Source organism: Bos grunniens, chromosome 22 (assembly GCF_055505025.1).
Source record: "Bos grunniens cultivar Pamir isolate PY7600 chromosome 22, Bosgru_T2T1.0, whole genome shotgun sequence".
NCBI classification, from domain to species: Eukaryota; Metazoa; Chordata; class Mammalia; order Artiodactyla; family Bovidae; genus Bos; species Bos grunniens.
This window is the reverse complement of record NC_141186.1, coordinates 4,809,263-4,826,163: the sequence shown is the minus strand read 5'-3', so window position 1 is coordinate 4,826,163 and position 16,901 is coordinate 4,809,263. Positions and strand designations below refer to the sequence as shown.

The following is a 16,901-nucleotide window of genomic DNA, read 5'->3' as shown; positions in this document are numbered from 1 at the left end:
AGGAGTACTGGAGTGGGGTGCCATCGCCTCCTCCGATACACACATATCCATGTATGCAAACACAGACACTTGCTGGATTTAGTTAATGAACATGTGTATTCATTCAATTATTTCTATTTTCCAGTGTGCATATACATTTCTAATTGTAATTACAAGTATTTTTACATATATTAGACTCCAAGAACATGCACTATTAAATTACAAATATAGATTACTTGGTACATAGTATGTGTTCAAAAAATGTCATGCCCTTACATTACACGCCTGTCTTCTGTCACTCTCTCTGAGCATATAATGCCATATTCTGTGTCTTTTGAATTAACTATGCTACCTTCTCGGCTATATAGTATGACTCTAGAGGGCTTCATTCTCTGTATCTTTATTTCTTGTCTTTACTTTCTGACCAGCATGTTTAGAGTGCCTTGTTGGAAATAGGAAAAGGCTTACTGGATAAATGGAGAGCTATCATTACTTTTTGCCCCTAGAGAAGTTTTAATCAACATGGGACAAAGGAATAGATCTCTACCCTAGACTATCATCTTTGTTGACTCTTTCATGGACGGTAGACCATGAGTTTCTTAAGCCCCTGTTTTACACAGATGCATTGTTTTTTTAAAGCCTATAGAGCATAGTACTGTGCTTGGAAGACTTATTGGATGTTTACTGAGTGACTGAATAAATGACCCTCTAAGCTGACCAAACAGAAAATGGAGTTACATTCCTTCTATCCTCTAGGTTGATCTTAAATGAGATCTTCATTCTGACTAATTCTTTAGAGGCTGAAAGACAGAAAACTGAAAGCCGTGGAGAAATCTAAGATAAAAGACTGAAAATAAGAATAATAATTATTCTTCAATTTGTTGGTTCATTGCAGGATGGCCAATGTAAAGGAAAGAAATTGGAAAGTAAGAAGAAAGTTTCAACCAAAGACTATTCAGAATGACAGAATTTTAAAGATGCTGGATTATGTAGCTTAAGTCTGATTTTTTTCAGAGGAAAAGTTTAGGCTATATTAATTGTTCTAAGTAAGAGTCTGCAAACTTCCAGATGCTTATTAAAATGGAGTATGGAAATACAATCACCGTGTTACTAACTTGATTCTGTGTGTTACCCTTCCTCTGAGAGCCAGAGGCAAGCATAGAAGCTTTATTAATGTTGAAATGAGCCTGGGCACAGGCTACGATTATTACCTGGCAGAAGCGACACTCTGACCCTAGAGAAACAGACACTTCTCCCTTCACATCGCTCTTTCTCAGGTGAGAGAGGGGGAGAAAGATGGATATGGACAGAAGCTTTGTAAGCATGGGTGACGCCACTGAAATCAGAGTCACTCACAGGAAGAAAAGAAATACACTGATGAGAAAGGTTTGATTAACATTTTTGTTTAGAACAAAAAGAAAGATTTGAACATTTTTCTCCAGTACTGATTTCAGAGTTCAGAGATACCTTAGCAATTAAAACATAGAAAAAGTGATCTACTTACCCATTCTGTATGGCAGCTGTGGGGTCATAGGTCAGGGCCATGCCAGCCTGTATAATGGGGGGAAGAAGGGAGAAAATGGATCTTAATGTTTTTAATGGTAATCTCCAAAGCATTCAGTACACACATAGAGACTTTTTATCTGTACATTCTATGATTTAAGTTTACGTATTCCTATATATTTCTCCCCCCTTTACTGCCAAGCATTTTTACTACCTGAACACCAGAATCCAACATTGAGTTAGGGAATTTATATTATATATCCAGACAAACCAAAGAACAATTCATTTTGGATGGTCTCCATTTCTACTTCATATGCCATGCACTGTCTAATCTGGTGTCCTTATAATTTCTCATTCTTTTCAAGAACACCTATTGTATATCTCCAAGCATGGGGAAAAAAGGTAAGAATGGATCCTGGGGTAAGAGTTAAAATAAATGCTACTTAAAATTCATTTGACCTTTTAGAAGAAAGTGTTAAGAAAGATTTATTTTAAAATAGATTGCATGCCTCAGGGTATGCAGGCAATGAATCACAGGGTGCTGTCCAACACCTTGCTGGTACCTGTCCCACCCAGAGTGTAGAAAGGGAAGGTCATTTGCATGTGATGGAAACTCTTGGCCTTGTGGCTAACAAGGAGGTATTTTTGTTTTGTTTCCAAGGGAACACCGCCACTGAAAAACTACATTTCTATAACTGACAGTCATTACAGAGAGGAATATAAACTTGATGATCGCTGACTGACATCTACATTTCCCCTTCGTGCATACCATCACATCTCATCACCACAAGTGAAGTGAAAGTCACTCAGTTTTGTCTGATTCTTTGCGACCCCAAGGACTATACAGTCCATGGAATTCTCCAGGCCAGGATACTTGAGTGGGTAGCCTTTCCCTTCTCCACAAGGACTCTATGAATAGGCAGAAGAAATATTTTCTCCATTTGATGGATGCAGACATGGAAGCCTTGGAGGGGTCAAGTGACTTGTTCAAAGTCACAGGTTTGGAGGCAGAATCAGATTCCAACCCAACTCTTCTGCTGGGTGTGCCCTTCCACAGCCCTGCTGTGCCACTGACTAGGATTTTGCATGAGCCCCCAGGATCATCTCTCTGTGGCCATGCGGACCCACCACTCTTTGTCTTCCAGGACTGTCAGCCTAGTTATTGCTTGTGGGCAGACAGATAGGATGAAACTGAAGGCTGACTAGGCTGGACATTTTTTTTTACTTTTTGATCACCTGGCTTGATGAAAGTGAAAGTCGCTCAGTCATGTCTGACTCTTTGCAACCTCGTGGACTATATAGTCCATGGAGTTCTCCAGGCCACAATACTGGAGTGGGTAGCCATTCTCTTCTCCAGCGGATCTACCCGACCCAGGAATTAAACCAGGGTCTCCTGCATTGCAGGCGGATTCTTTACCAGCTGAGCTACCAGGGAAGCTGGCTTGATAATGCACTATTGTTATATAAGATGTAACCATTGGGTGAGATGGAGTGTTGGGTAAACAGGAGCTCCTGTTCATTTCTTTCACAATTTCCTGTGAATATGTAATTGTTTCAAAATAAGTAAGAAAAAAATAAACTAGCTTTGAAGACTTTTGTAGAGGACTAAGAAAACCATAAAAACTTAAAAGAAAGAAAGAGCTTTTGTGTTTGAGTTTCTTCTCCAGTGCGGTTGAAGGTGGTTTTCCTATTCAGCTCATTGACTTCCTAAGATTTAACACATAACCGAAATGAAAATTCTCAGGCTTTATAAGGTGGAGCCTGAAGTCCAGGATGGCCTGCTGCATTGAGCTTAGATGCACTGTTTTCCCTGAATAATATTTAAAACTTATTATTAAGATTGGTATGAGGAACAAAAGTGTAGAACCATCAATAAGTGAAACTGGCATAGAGGAAGCATACACAATTGAAACGAAGTTTGCAAACAAAGCTGAGACAGAGATGCACTGGGAACATAGGATTGCTGATAACTCTGGCTAAAGAAATACAATCTGATAGTGTGACAAGCAGAGGCCCAGGGAATGAGACGAGAATAAAAGAGTAGATATGAAGACAGATTTCTCCCACTTTGGGAGAAGCAAAGATACTGATGTCAAAGCATGTAGATTCTAAGTCTAAATTCTCCCCTGGATGGGCCTCCACCATGTGATGGGTGGGAGGCTGGCCCGAGGCTGAAGAGCCCCCAGAAGTGACCTGTCCAGGCTAGACGCCATGGTTCTGGGTCCTTGAGATGATCCATCTGAGATGAGATTTCCTGCTTAGAAACTCTAAGTTTCTCTCCTGTAACTTATCCAAGATGTCAGACAAAAGAAAGAATGAAAAAAAAAAAAAAAAAAAAAACCAGGCTATGTGCTCAATAGGAGATTCAGATGATCATTGTATTTTCAGACCAAATTGTTTAAATCCCAGGAAACTTGTAGGTAGCCAAGTTTATTTACTCCTTTTCCTTGAACTGTAGTGCTCAAAGACCAATGCTCCCCAGCCTTTCTTGACTTGTAAATTGTCATCAATATTCTCTTTTTATGCCATGTAATTTGTTTTGACAATGTTAAGTAAGGATATTTTTTTTTTCTTTCACATTTGACTTGAATTCCTCATGGATTACAGTTAACCAATAGGTCTAGCAAAGAATATGGTAATTATCACAAAATTCTATTGCTTTGTTGGATAGTATTTGATAATCAGAAAGTTTACACTGGCCTTTTCCTCCATCTTAAATCCCCATTCATCTTTTAGAAGATGGAAAGAATTAAATCGAAAGCCATATGATTCAGTGGAAAGGATACATGTTTTGGACCTGGGTTCAAGTCTTAGCTCTGTTGCTTTCTGGCACTGGGACCTTGGGCGAGTTATTTCACTTATTTGAGCCTCAGTTTCCTTAACTGGTATATGGGATGGCAACACCTATGTCATACAATTGTTGTAAAATGTGAAAGATATTACATTTGTGAAGTGCCTCGCACAGTGCCTAGACACGAGACACACATGTAAATATTATTCTGACACCAAGCAACGCATGCTAAGCACCCCGTGAGAGGATGGATGAAGCGTAGTGTGGACAGGCCAGGGTGCTCCGGGAAGACACCTGGAGGAGGCAGAGTTGAGTGGAACCTTGAAGATGGTTAGGGTTTCCGTAGATGGAGATAAGAGGTGGAGGCCAGCTCAGGCAGAAGAGTTATCATGGAAAAAGTCTTGTGAATAAAAAGGGCAAGGTGGATAGTCCCCTTGGAGTAGAACATTGGTGAGAACAGTCAGAAGTAAGATCTGGAAGGAAAAGAGGAAGGTCTTGATCGCTTGGCTCCTACTGGGTAATCACTGATCATTTCTTCAGGTAGAAAAATGATTTAAAGACGGCCTGAGAGACGTTGCTGATGGTCCCGTGGTGAGGAATCCGCTTTGCAATGCAGGGGGCACAGGCTCAGTCCCTGCTTCAGGAAACTAAGCCCTCACACGCTGTGGAGCAAATAAGCCCTCAAGCCCCAGCTACTCAGCCTGCTTGGTACAGTGAAGATTTCACATACCACGGACAACTAATAGCCGATGTTGTCAAATAAATAAATAAATATTGCTTAAAACAAGAGACTGGGCAACAAGAAATAGCACGAACCCCCTAAAAACAGAGGGAAAATCCCGAGTGATGGGTGGCTACGGTAGACACCGGGGACAGGGAGGTGGAGAGAAACTAAGGCACGGATGAACCCAAGTTTCATCTACTTCATAATTTTGTCTGGGGTCAGTCCTGCCTCTGAGGATCTTTGGCAAGAGGACACCACCAGAGATGAGCATTTGGAACACTGGGTTACAAGGCAAGACATGGGTTAAACAAAGGGGTGTTTGAGCGTAACCCACTGGCTGACTGTCACAGCACAACAGCTGACACGGGCTGCACCTGGTTTTCATTTCTTGTGTAACAGATTGTTGAGTTATAATTCCAACATGGTCTTAATGCAGATTTTGCATTCCATTTCCTGTGTTCCTTTGCACAAGGTAAAAAAGAAAATCGATTTGCTGCTCTGTCTAGCCACCTTTATACTGAACTAGAACCATGAAATTGTCATTATGTAATTACCAAATTTTATGGCATGTTTACAAACTCCAGAGTCACAAAAAAGGTAAAATAACTTGGAACAAAATGAAAATGTCACACCACCTAAGTAGGAAAGTGATGTTTAATTCTGTCGTTCTCTTCTGAAAAGGATTTTTATTAAATTCACAGATATTTTCTATATTTTATGTTCACATTATTTGTGGATTAAAGCATTTATGATTTACTTCAAAAAGAAAGGGAGTGTTTTTTGGGGGTCATTTTCCAGTAGCAGCTTAGTATTTCAGTCATAATAGGGTTATTTCTAGACTTTCCAGACAGAGTCTGTAAGAACTAAATAGAAACTTTAAGATGTAGTTTACAGGAGTCAATTAGATGTCAATGAAAAAAAAAAAATGTTGCCTGCCACATCAGTAAACAAAGATGTTGCAACCATCAAGCCATCACATTACAGCTGTCCTGGTGACTCCTGTGGGAACTCAGGATGAAACCGGATGCCCATCATCAAATCATCAGCCACTGCAGCCGCCCGCAAATGTACACCTTGAGGAGACTCGGGATAAGAAAGCACAGGATACTGGCCATAGACAGCTGAGGTGCATATCAAGGGCTCATTGCATTTCAATGAGCCCTGGATTTTTCATCTTCCCATATAGAGGAAGGAGGGCTTCCACAGTGGCTCAGTAGTGAAGAATCTGCCTGCAATGTAGGAGACGCAGGAGACACCGGTTCGATTCCTGGGTCAGAAAGATCCCCTAGAGGAGGGTATGGCAACCCACTTCAGTATTCTTGCTGGGAAAAATCCCATGGACAGAAGAGCCTGATGGGCTACAGTCTATGGGGTCACAAAGAACTGGACACCACTGAAGCATAGCAATGGCATGCCGCATATAGAGGAAAGCACTAAACTCCTTACGTTGAGCTACCTTGTTTTTCTTAATTAAAAGCAATCTTTGGATGTTCTGACTACCTGATCTTTGTTGCAAAAATCTCTGTATATCCTGGCTCCTCTTTGGAAGCAGTCTCTTAGAATGATCTGAGATGCTGTGTCCCAGGCTTAAGTCCTCAGTTTTGTCCAATGAGTAACACATAATTTTCAACTTTTAGGTTCTACATCTTATTTGGTCAACATAAGATACCAAAATTATTTCCAATAAATATAGTGGATACATTGAGACATGTCAGTTTGACTTAGGAGCTAGATATTTGATATTCATCATTTTAAATGAAGAGGTAATAATTATGAAATGCTGCTTAAAATGTACCCACTAGGGAAGTACTAGGGAAGTAACTGGATTAGTTACAAATGAATAATTACAAAAATATCCAATCTTCTAAGATCAGATTTAATGCAACCTTTAATAAATAGGTAGTAAATGTCATCATATATTTTAGTTACCATTGTGTACTGAATTAGCACAAGAGAAGTTCAGGAAGCCAATGAAGAAAAGGATAACTTGGTTTTCTGGGTATCATTTTTAAAGAGTTTAATTCTTGCAACTAATTTAAACCCTATTTGCAACTGTTAGCTGGTTATCATAAGAATTCAATAAATGAAATAAAACGACTTAAAAATTATATTTGTTGCTAAGTCGTGTCTGACCCTAGCAACCCCATAGACTGCAGTCCACCAGGTTCCTCTGTCCGTTGAATTTCCCAGGCAAGAATACTGGAATGGGTTGCCATGCCCTCCTCCAGGGTATCTTCCCAATCCAGGGATGGCACCCAGGTCTCCTACATTGGTAGGCGGTTTCTTTACAGCAGAGGGTTTCCTGGTGGTTCAGTGATAAAGAATCCTTCTGCTGAGGCAGAGGCTTGGGTTCAGTCCCTGGGTTAGAAAGATCTCCTGGAGAATCCCATGACCAGAGGAGCCTGGTGGGCTATGGGGTTGCAAAGAGTTAGGTATGACTTAGGGACTAAACAACAGCAACAAAAAGGATATGTGAAAATGACTCAAATTATAATGCATTATAAATGTTTAGGTATGGCTACTGTAGGAGAAGGCAATTGCACCCCACTCCAGTACTCTTGCCTGGAAAATCCCATGGACAGAGGAGCCTGGTAGGCTACAGTCCATGGGGTTGCACAGAGTTGGACACGACTGAAGCGACGTAGCAGCAGCAGCAGCAGCATGGCTACTGTAGTGAAACCTTTGTAGTATCAGTTCAGTTTAGTTGCTCAGTTGTGTCTGACTCTTTGCAACCCCATGGACTGCAGCACGCCAGGCCTCCCTGTCCATCACCAACTTCCGGAGCTTACTCAAACTCATGTCCACTGAGTCGGTGATGCCATCCGACTATCTCATCCTCTGTCGGCCCCTTCTCCTCCCGTCTTCAATCTTTCCCAGCATCAGGGTCTTTTCAAAGGAGTCAGCTCTTTGCATCAGGTGGCCAAAGTATTGGGGTTTCAGCTTCATCATCAGTCCTTCCAATGAATATTCAGGACTGATTTCCTTTAGGATGGACTGCTTGGATCTCCTTGCTGTCCAAGGGACTCTCAAGAGTCTTCTCCAACACCACAGTTCAAAAGCATCAATTCTTTGGTGCTCAGCTTTCTTTACAGTCCAACTCTCACATCCATACATGACTATTGGAAAAATCATAGCTTTGACTAGATGGACCTTTGTTGGCAAAGTAATGTCTCTGTAGTATAACTTTGTTATATTTATATTTTACTAGCTTGAGAATGGCAGGGGGTCAAGAATAAAGGCTGAAACTACAAGATTAATGGTACAGTGACTCTAGTGGTGGAAGTCAGTAAAATTTTATAAATCCAAAGCACAAACTGACTGAGAAGTTGAAGGTGTCACATGTGATCCCTGAAGTGTGGATATCCAAGCCATTCAGAGCAATCAATAAAAATCACCAGAAAACCACAAAATGATCAATGACCAGTCAAGCTTTTGGCCAAAGAAAGGGCTTTCACCTTCTTCAGTTGAGAGCGCCAGTAATCCTATGAAATAACATGCTCAGGGCAAAACTGAGGTCAGGGGCTCTTGCTGAATGGGGATGTAAAAGCATGACCTCCTGGCTTTCAGAAGAGGCAAGTGGTGGGGCTTTACTGGAACAGTTCTGCCATGGATACATGGCCACTGGGTGGTCTGTGTCTCCGGCGAGAGGCAGTCAACCATGTAAGGCAGGTATCTGCTCTCATCTGCTGAAGGGATGCTCCCTGGGCTGCGAGCAGCCAGGCCCTCTTTTAAAGAGAAATGTGTGAATGTGTGAGTCTCTCAGTTGTGTCTGACTCTTCGTGACACATGGACAGTAGCCCGCCAGGCTCCTCTGTCCACGGGATTCTCCAGGCAAGAATACTGGAGTTGGTAGCCATTCCCTTCTCTAGGGGATCTTCTCAAACCAGGAGTCGAACCCTGGTTTCCCACATTGCAGGCAGATTCTTTACTGTCTGAGTCACCAGGGAAGTCCCTCTAAAGAAAAGGTGAGGAACAAATGAGATGGGAGACAGGAAAATGTCCAAACCTACAGAAGGGAGCCAATACTGCATGGTCCTGGATGGGGCAGAAATCCTAGAAACTGTCCTGTGAAAGAGGCCAACCCACCTGTGAACTGGCTCACAGTACACTCTCTAATCTTCGTAATTCCTGAGCCCTCAAAGCACTGTGAGCCTCTCCCCTAATTTCCTTCTGATCACTCACAGCGCTTGTTCTTCTCTGGTGTTACTCGTCCCATCTGCTTTTGAGATGTCAGTGCTCAGGACCAGGGCTTCCCTCCTTCTCTCTCCTTCTGATCCCAACTACTGTTTATCAGGAAGGCCAAAATCTTGTCTCAAAATAAAGTATCTAAACTGAGTTCCAGACAATCATTGCCAAGATTAATTAGTAAGTGTATGTATCGTCAGTATCTTCTAAAGTTATCGTTTCTTATTTGGGCGTTTACTACTATCCTTTCATAAAAAATACTCTCTTCAGCCTCTGCTTCCACCTTCCTTTCAATCCACCAGTCATAACACTGTGCTGTGAAATTTGTTCTTACAACGGGCAGATCCAAGCAGCATGGTGTCACCTAAGGGATAACTCACAGCTTACAGAGCCCTTCAGGATCAAATGTGTATGTACCTCTGACCTCCACCAACTTCCTGTGTGATTCCAGACCCCACCCTTCACCAACTCAGACGGACACTCACCCTGTCCTGTGGTGTGACCTCTGGGCCTTTGTGGAAACTCTGTGTAGCACTGAGGGAATGTGGGCTTTCCCTTCTCCAGCCTCAGACTAAATGTCATGGCCTCTGAAAGCCATTTGCCTCCGAGAAGCATTAACCCCTGCCTTTGCTCCGCCCCCGTGATGCAGGGTGGGAGTGAGTGTGCCCACACGTGCCATCTGTGTGCCTCTCCTAAACGGGCTCCTGGCTGATTCCATCGTGGTATCTCCTCTTCCCAGGCCAGTTATAGGAACATAACAGACTCATCAAATGTTTGTTCAATGCATTAGTAAATGAATATATGACTTGAAAATTTTGAACTTCAGTTAAACTTATATTTGGGTCTTGCTCTTTTTTTTTTGCTGTGCCACACCACATGTGGGATCTTGTCTCCCCACCAGGGATCGAACCTGTGCCCCCTGCAGCACAAGTGCAGACCTCCAACCACTAGAATGCCAGGGAAGTCCCAAACATGTATCTGAAAATGGAACTGGGGTATTTTGAATTTTTATTTTACCCGTAAGATTTCCTTAAAAAAAACTCAACTGAACTCAATTGAACTTCTAAAGACAGTATCTCAGCCCTTGATTGATTAGCAGAGATAGGAAGAAGAAAAGTGATTATTGGGGTCACTGAGAGAGTTTCCTGATGTAACAAGGTAGCTCGTGCACTTGAACCATAATACCAGCAGGAATCCAAGAGGGACTCGAGGCCCCTCCTTATCCAGGTGCCTGACCCTGAAAGCAGAGAATAGGAGACTGTTAAAAGCCATCTTGAAATATCCAGAGGTGTGTCAGGAATCAATTAAATGAAATGCAGGAGACGTCTCACTTATTTAAAAAAAAAGAGCAAAACTACACCGAGAATAGAGAAGATCTGCCTCCTTGCGTTCGAGAAAAGACCGTGATGGGGAGTTACGCTGCTTCTTATGCACTCTGCCATGATGATATTTCTTCTTTCCAGCTTTTGCTATAACATTCATATCAGACAGAGATGTTGTCCCCTTTCCAGCAATAGAAAAGGACAAGATAAAAAAGATGCAGACAGAATTAAGACTGGAAGGCTGCAAAAATCTATGACTGCACACACACAAAAAGCATTGTTCAAAGGGAGGCAGAATAAAAGGAATCATAGCATTATGTGTGCCCACACACACCCTAAGTCGTTTTTGACTCTTTGCAACCCCGTGGACTATAGCCTGCCAGGCTCCCCTGTCTATGGGGTTCTCCAGGCAAGAATACTGGAGTGGGTGGCCATGTCCTCCTCCAGGGGATCTTCCTGACCCAGGGATCGAACCTGCGTCTCTACTATCTCCTGCACTGGCAGGCAGGTTCTTTACCACCAGCGCCACCTGCATGGCATCATGTAGCTAAAGGTCTCAAAGTCTGGGGAGATCTAGTCTGAGTTTGTCGTTAGAACCAAAGTTAAATGAAGCCTTGATTGATAATTATAAAAGAGACAAGAGAACATTGCCATATTTTATGTAGCTGCTTCTGTTTTCACCTCAGTCTAAATGACTGATCTTCATAGATTTCAAGACACAGTTTTGCTTTACTTTTTAACATCTGTGAAATCGAGGCTAAAAGGATACTTGATGGCATTTGAGAGTTTGGCAAGTTTCTCCTCTTTTTTGGTGGTATTTAAAATAGTATTTTGTCTTTAACTGATTGTTGTTTTAGAGCCAGTGTTGCAGTGTACATATTATTAAACCCCACACAGGCAAATCAGGTAAAAAATATAAGATGTTGAGGTTGCTTCCAGGGCGAGCCCATGCAGCTAGACAGGTGAAAGGCTCGGGTATCTAGCTAAATTATCTGTATCCTTCCAGGCCCCAGATATGATTTGATGTCACATGGAAGTTGTAAGCTTCAGCTTACATATTGATAGGGGACTTCCTGGTGGTCCAGTGGTTAAGAATCTGCCTGCCAAAGCATCAGGCATGAGTTCGATCCCTGGTCTGGGAAGATTCCACATGCTGCGGGGCAACCAGGCCCATGCTTCACAACTACTGAGTCCACAGCCCTAAAACCCATGTCTGCAACAAGAGAAGCCACAGCATTTAGAAGCCCGTGAACTGCAATTAGAGTAGATCCTGCTCTCCACACTAGACAGAGCCTGCACAGCAATGGAGGCCCAGCACAGCCAAAAGTAAAATAAATAAATTAAAAAAAATTTGATGGGAACCACTCTGCATCTTGTGACTGGTGAGCTGCCAAGACAGTGCCAACCATTCAAGAAGTCCCCCCAGTTGACTGGTACTGTCACAGCTGCCCTTATCCACGGGGACTGCATCAAGGGTCCACAGGAGACATGCTGATCAACCATCAGCCTTTCTCTTTGTAAATGCTTGATGTAATCTTCTCAGCCTTGCTGCTGCTGCTAAGTCACTTCAGTTGTGTCCGACTCTGTGTGACCCCATAGACAGCAGCCCACCAGGTTCCCCCATCCCTGGGATTCTCCAGGCAAGAACACTGGAGTGGGTTGCCATTTCCTTCTCCAATGCATGAAAGTGAAAAGTGAAAGTGAAGTCGCTCAGTCATGTCCGACTCTTCATGACCCCAAGGACTGCAGCCTACGAGGCTCCTCTGTCCATGGGATTTTCCAGGCAAGAGTACTGGAGTGGGGTGCCATTGCCTTCTCCAACTTGAGCCCCTCCTAATTCCCCCACCCCTCCTCCCCAAGAATACAAGTGAGTTTTTCTAGCCTCTTGCTTGGGAGTAGAGAGGAGGCAGAGGATGAGAGCTCATCATCAATCATATTTTATCCAAACTTACACTATCAAAGGAATTTACAAGATTTGCCTTTTACCTTTAGTGATCATAGGTTAGTAAATATTAGAGCTGGCAGGTTTAAAATAAGGACACTTAACTAAGAAAGCTTTCATGCTGAGTGACTGAGAATTCGTGTGCCAATGGGAAGAATTCTTTTGAGGTTAGAAGGGTCGTTCACCTTGAGTCTGCTCTCCAAATTGCAGGCAAAACAGATGAAATGCAAAAAGAACCACATCTGGTGGGCTGGTTATCACACTTAACTCCAAGTGCCGTCATGTCTCCTAACAGACGATTTCTCTTTTCAAGATCATATACGTAAAAATTCTCTTTACTTCAAAGTTAAAAGGACTATTTGCAGAACCTAGGTATGTTGACAGATACATCTTAACTATTCCCCCAAGGTCTCATTAAAGAAAAGAATTGGACAAGTAACTGTCATGCACTGTGATATAGCCAATGGAAACAATAGTGAATTATATCGCTGATATTTCTACTTTCATAGAATACAGCTGAATATAACCTGAATTTTACATGCAATTATTACTAAGTTTTTCAAATAATTCTTTAGATATACTATTTCGTAGGTAACTGTACTTCAGTTTCTCTTCAATGTATTACTTCTAATAGCTCAACAGGGCAGGACTTTAATTCAATATCTCTGAAACAAATTTTCTGATGTTCAGTATTGCAAAATAAAATTGCAGTCAATATGGCTTGAAAGCTAACAGAAATGGTGAAATCCTGAGCCTGTTGTCAGGTTCTTCTTATACTTAACACATCATTGACCAGGGAATTTTTAAAGAAAGTAACACCTGTGGCCAATGATATTACGTAAGTAAATACCAAAACATCTCTGCTCAATAACATTCAGGTAACAAAAGATGTATTAATACATCTCTGCTCAATAGTGAGTTAATATGAAGGACTGGTGATTGATCAAATAGTTTCTAAGCAGGATGCACTGGTCATAAAAGATCCAACTAAAGGCGGGGGGCCACGTACGTGAGTTCTGCCTTGTCTTCCTCACTTCTACGAGTGTCTCCAGGCACGTGCTTTATAGTATCATTGCTGATACCTAGTGACAACCAAATGCTTTCAAGAAACTCAACGAAAGGTTCTGTTGTGAGGGCTCCCTATGAATGGTGGCTAGGATTGTCTCTTTTCTCCAGGTTTTATGGAGCATGTTTGCTGTTACTTCCACAGACATCTATGTGCCCTTCAGCATCAACATTGGCCATATGAATGTGACTGGATTTGGTTCCTGCAGAACAACATGCCCTTATTATATGCAAACAGGTGAGTAGATAATAATGATACAAATGATAGTAGAAATAACTCAATGTATCAGATTTTTCTTGCTAGGGAAGATAGCAAGAATGTGAATCTCTATTCTGGGTCAAGTGTTTAAGGATCTTTATGAAATAATTCCAAGTCTACTAGTCATTCATCAGTTCAATTAGGTTCAGTTGCTCAGTCGTGTCCGACTCTTTGCGACCCCATGAATCGCAGCACGCCAGGCCTCCCTGTCCATCACCAACTCCTGGATTCACCCAAACTCACGTCCATCGAGTCGGTGATGCCATCCAGCCATCTCATCCTCTGGCGTCCCCTTCTCCTCCTGCCCCCAATCCCTCCCAGCATCAGAGTCTTTTCCAGTGAGTCAACTCTTCGCATGAGGTGGCCAAAGTACTGGAGTTTCAGCTTTAGCATCATTCCTTCCAAAGAACACCCAGGGCTGATCTCCTTTATGAAATAATTCCAAGTCTACTAGTCACTCATAGACTCAGTAAATTAATGAACATAGGATCGGAACTTTCCCCAAATTCCTTAGAAAGTTTTATACATATTTGTTGAATAGAGGAAGAACTAATGTCTTCAAATCCATAAAAACTGATGATAGACTATAACACAATTCTTCAAATAAAGACAGTTGACTCATACGCTGGTAGGAGTTAATTTTCATATCCAAGCAAATTGCTTTTTACATGAATGGGAGACAGAAAAACTTAACCAAGAGACTGCATCTGACTTAACAACAGTGAACAAAAAAGATAGAATGTATTCTTGTTATTTGAAGTAATTATATTCTATGAAGTCACCATGAACAGTGAATTAGTGAATACCTACTCACTGCTCTTAGAGGAAATACAAGGTCAGGTCTGGTCACAACATTTTCACCAACTCATCAATAAAAAACCTTGTTTTATATCTGTCTAAAGACACCATATTTAATATATATTGTTTATTCATTAACATTGAGCTCATGGGCAACAGCACTCTAAGTAATGCCTCAATGAAGCCTATCTTCATTTTTCCGTATTTTCTCCACAAGGCACATTATGGATTCTTTCACTTAGAAACACCAGACAGCACTTCAAAACTACAATTTAGGGCCACTTTAAAAATGGAAAACACCAATAAAAAGCATGAACAAGCAAAAATGTAGCCCTAGCATAGAGAGAACTTCCCTCAGCTTAATAAAGGACGCATATGACAAACTTACAGCTAATATCATGCTCAGTGGTGAAAAGCTGAAAGCATTTCCTCTAAGATCAGGAACAAGACAAGGATGTCCACTCTCACCAGTTTTATTCAACATAGTTTTGGAAGTCCTAGCTATGGCAACTAGAGAAAAAAAGAAGTAAAGGGAATCCAAACTGAAAAAGAAGTTTAAGTGTTACTGTTTGCAGATGACATAATACTATACACAGAAGATCCTAAAGACACTACCAGAAAACTCCTAGAACTCATCATTGAGTCTGATAAAGTTGCAGGTTACAAAATTAACAGAAATCTGTTGCATTTCTATACACTAACAATGAAAGATTAGAAAAAGAAATTCAAGGAACAATTCTGCTTACCATCATATCAAAAACAATAAAATACCTCTGAATAAACCTACCAAAGGAGACAAAAACTGGTACTGTGAAAACTATAAGACACTGGTGAAAGAAATCAAAGAAGACAGAAACAGATGAAAAGATATACCATGTTCGTGGATTGCAAGAATCAATATTGTCAAAATGACTATACTACCAATGCAAAGTACAGAGTCAATACAATCTCTATCAAATTACTGATGGCATGTTTTTTCACAGAACTAAAACAAAAACCTTAAAATTTGTATGGAGACACAAAAACCCCCAAATAGCCAAAACAATCTTGAGAAAGAAAGGCAGAGCTGGAGGAATCAGGCTCCTTGACTTCAGACTATACTACAAAGCTATAGACATCAAAAAAGTATTGTACTTGAACAAAAATTGAAATACAGATCAGTGAAATAGGATAGAAACACAGAAATAAATCCATGCACCTATCATCAGTTAAATTATGACAAACCATGCAAGATTACACAATGCTGGGAAGACAGTCTCTTCAACAAATGGTGCTGGGAATACTGGACAGCTCCATGTAAAAAATGAAATTAGACCATTCTTTACACCATACACAAAAATAAGCTCAAAATGGATTAAAGGCCTAAATGTGAGATTGAACACTATAAAAATCTTAGAGGAAAACAAAGGTAAAACACTCTCTGACATAAATTGCAGCAATATCTTTTTCGACCCATCTGCCAGAATAATGGAAACAAAAACAAAAATAAACAAATGGGAGCATTGAAATATGTATATTACTGTATGTGAAACAGATCACCAGTCCAAGTTCAATGCATGAAACAGGGCACTCAAGGACAGTGTACTGGGACAACCCAGAGGGATGGGATGGAGAGGGAGGGAGGTGGGAGGGGGCTTCAGGATGGGGAACACAAGTACACCCATGGCTGATTCATGTCAATGTATGGCAAAACCCTCTACAATATTGTAATGTAATTAGCCTCAAAATAAATAAATAAATCCAAAAGCTTTTGCAATGCAAAAGAAACAATAAATAAAACAAAAAGACAACCAACAGATTGGGAGACAATATTTGCCAATAATATGACAGACAAATATTAATCTCCAAAATTTACAAACAGCTCATGATGCTCAATAGCATCAAAACAAACAACCCACTCAAAAAATGGGGAGAAGACCTGAATAAACATTTCTCCATAGAAGACATACAGATGGCAAAGAGACACGTCAAAAGATCAACATTTATAATTATTAGAGAAATGCACATCAAAACTACAATGAGATATCATTTCACACCAGTCAAAATGGCTATCATCAAAAAGCCCCCAAACAACAAATGCTAGAGAGGGTGTGGGGAAACGGAACCCTTCTACATTGTCAGTGGGAATGTCAATTGGTACAGCCACTGTGGAAAACAGGATGAAGTTTCCTTAAAAAGCTAAAAGTAGAGCTACTATATGACCCTGCAATCTCACTTCTGAGTATACATCAGGAGAAAAGCATGATCTGAAAGGATACATGTACCCCGATGCTCACTGCTGCACTGTTAACAGTAGCCAAGACAGAGAAGCAACCTAAATGTCCACTGACAGA

The 16,901-nt window shown here is 41.2% G+C and overlaps 1 protein-coding gene across 20 annotated transcripts in view; it reads right to left on the bottom strand.

Annotated features, from left to right (window-relative positions):
- RBMS3 (RNA binding motif single stranded interacting protein 3) overlaps positions 1–16,901 on the bottom strand; it is a 797,532-nt gene that overhangs the window by 133,001 nt on the left and 647,630 nt on the right. For all 20 annotated transcript variants that reach the window (XM_086365588.1, XM_086365575.1, XM_086365577.1 and 17 more), the window contains one exon: positions 1,484–1,530. In XM_086365588.1, coding sequence (XP_086221714.1) covers positions 1,484–1,530 — 47 coding nt within the window. The remainder of the gene's footprint in view (positions 1–1,483; positions 1,531–16,901) is intronic.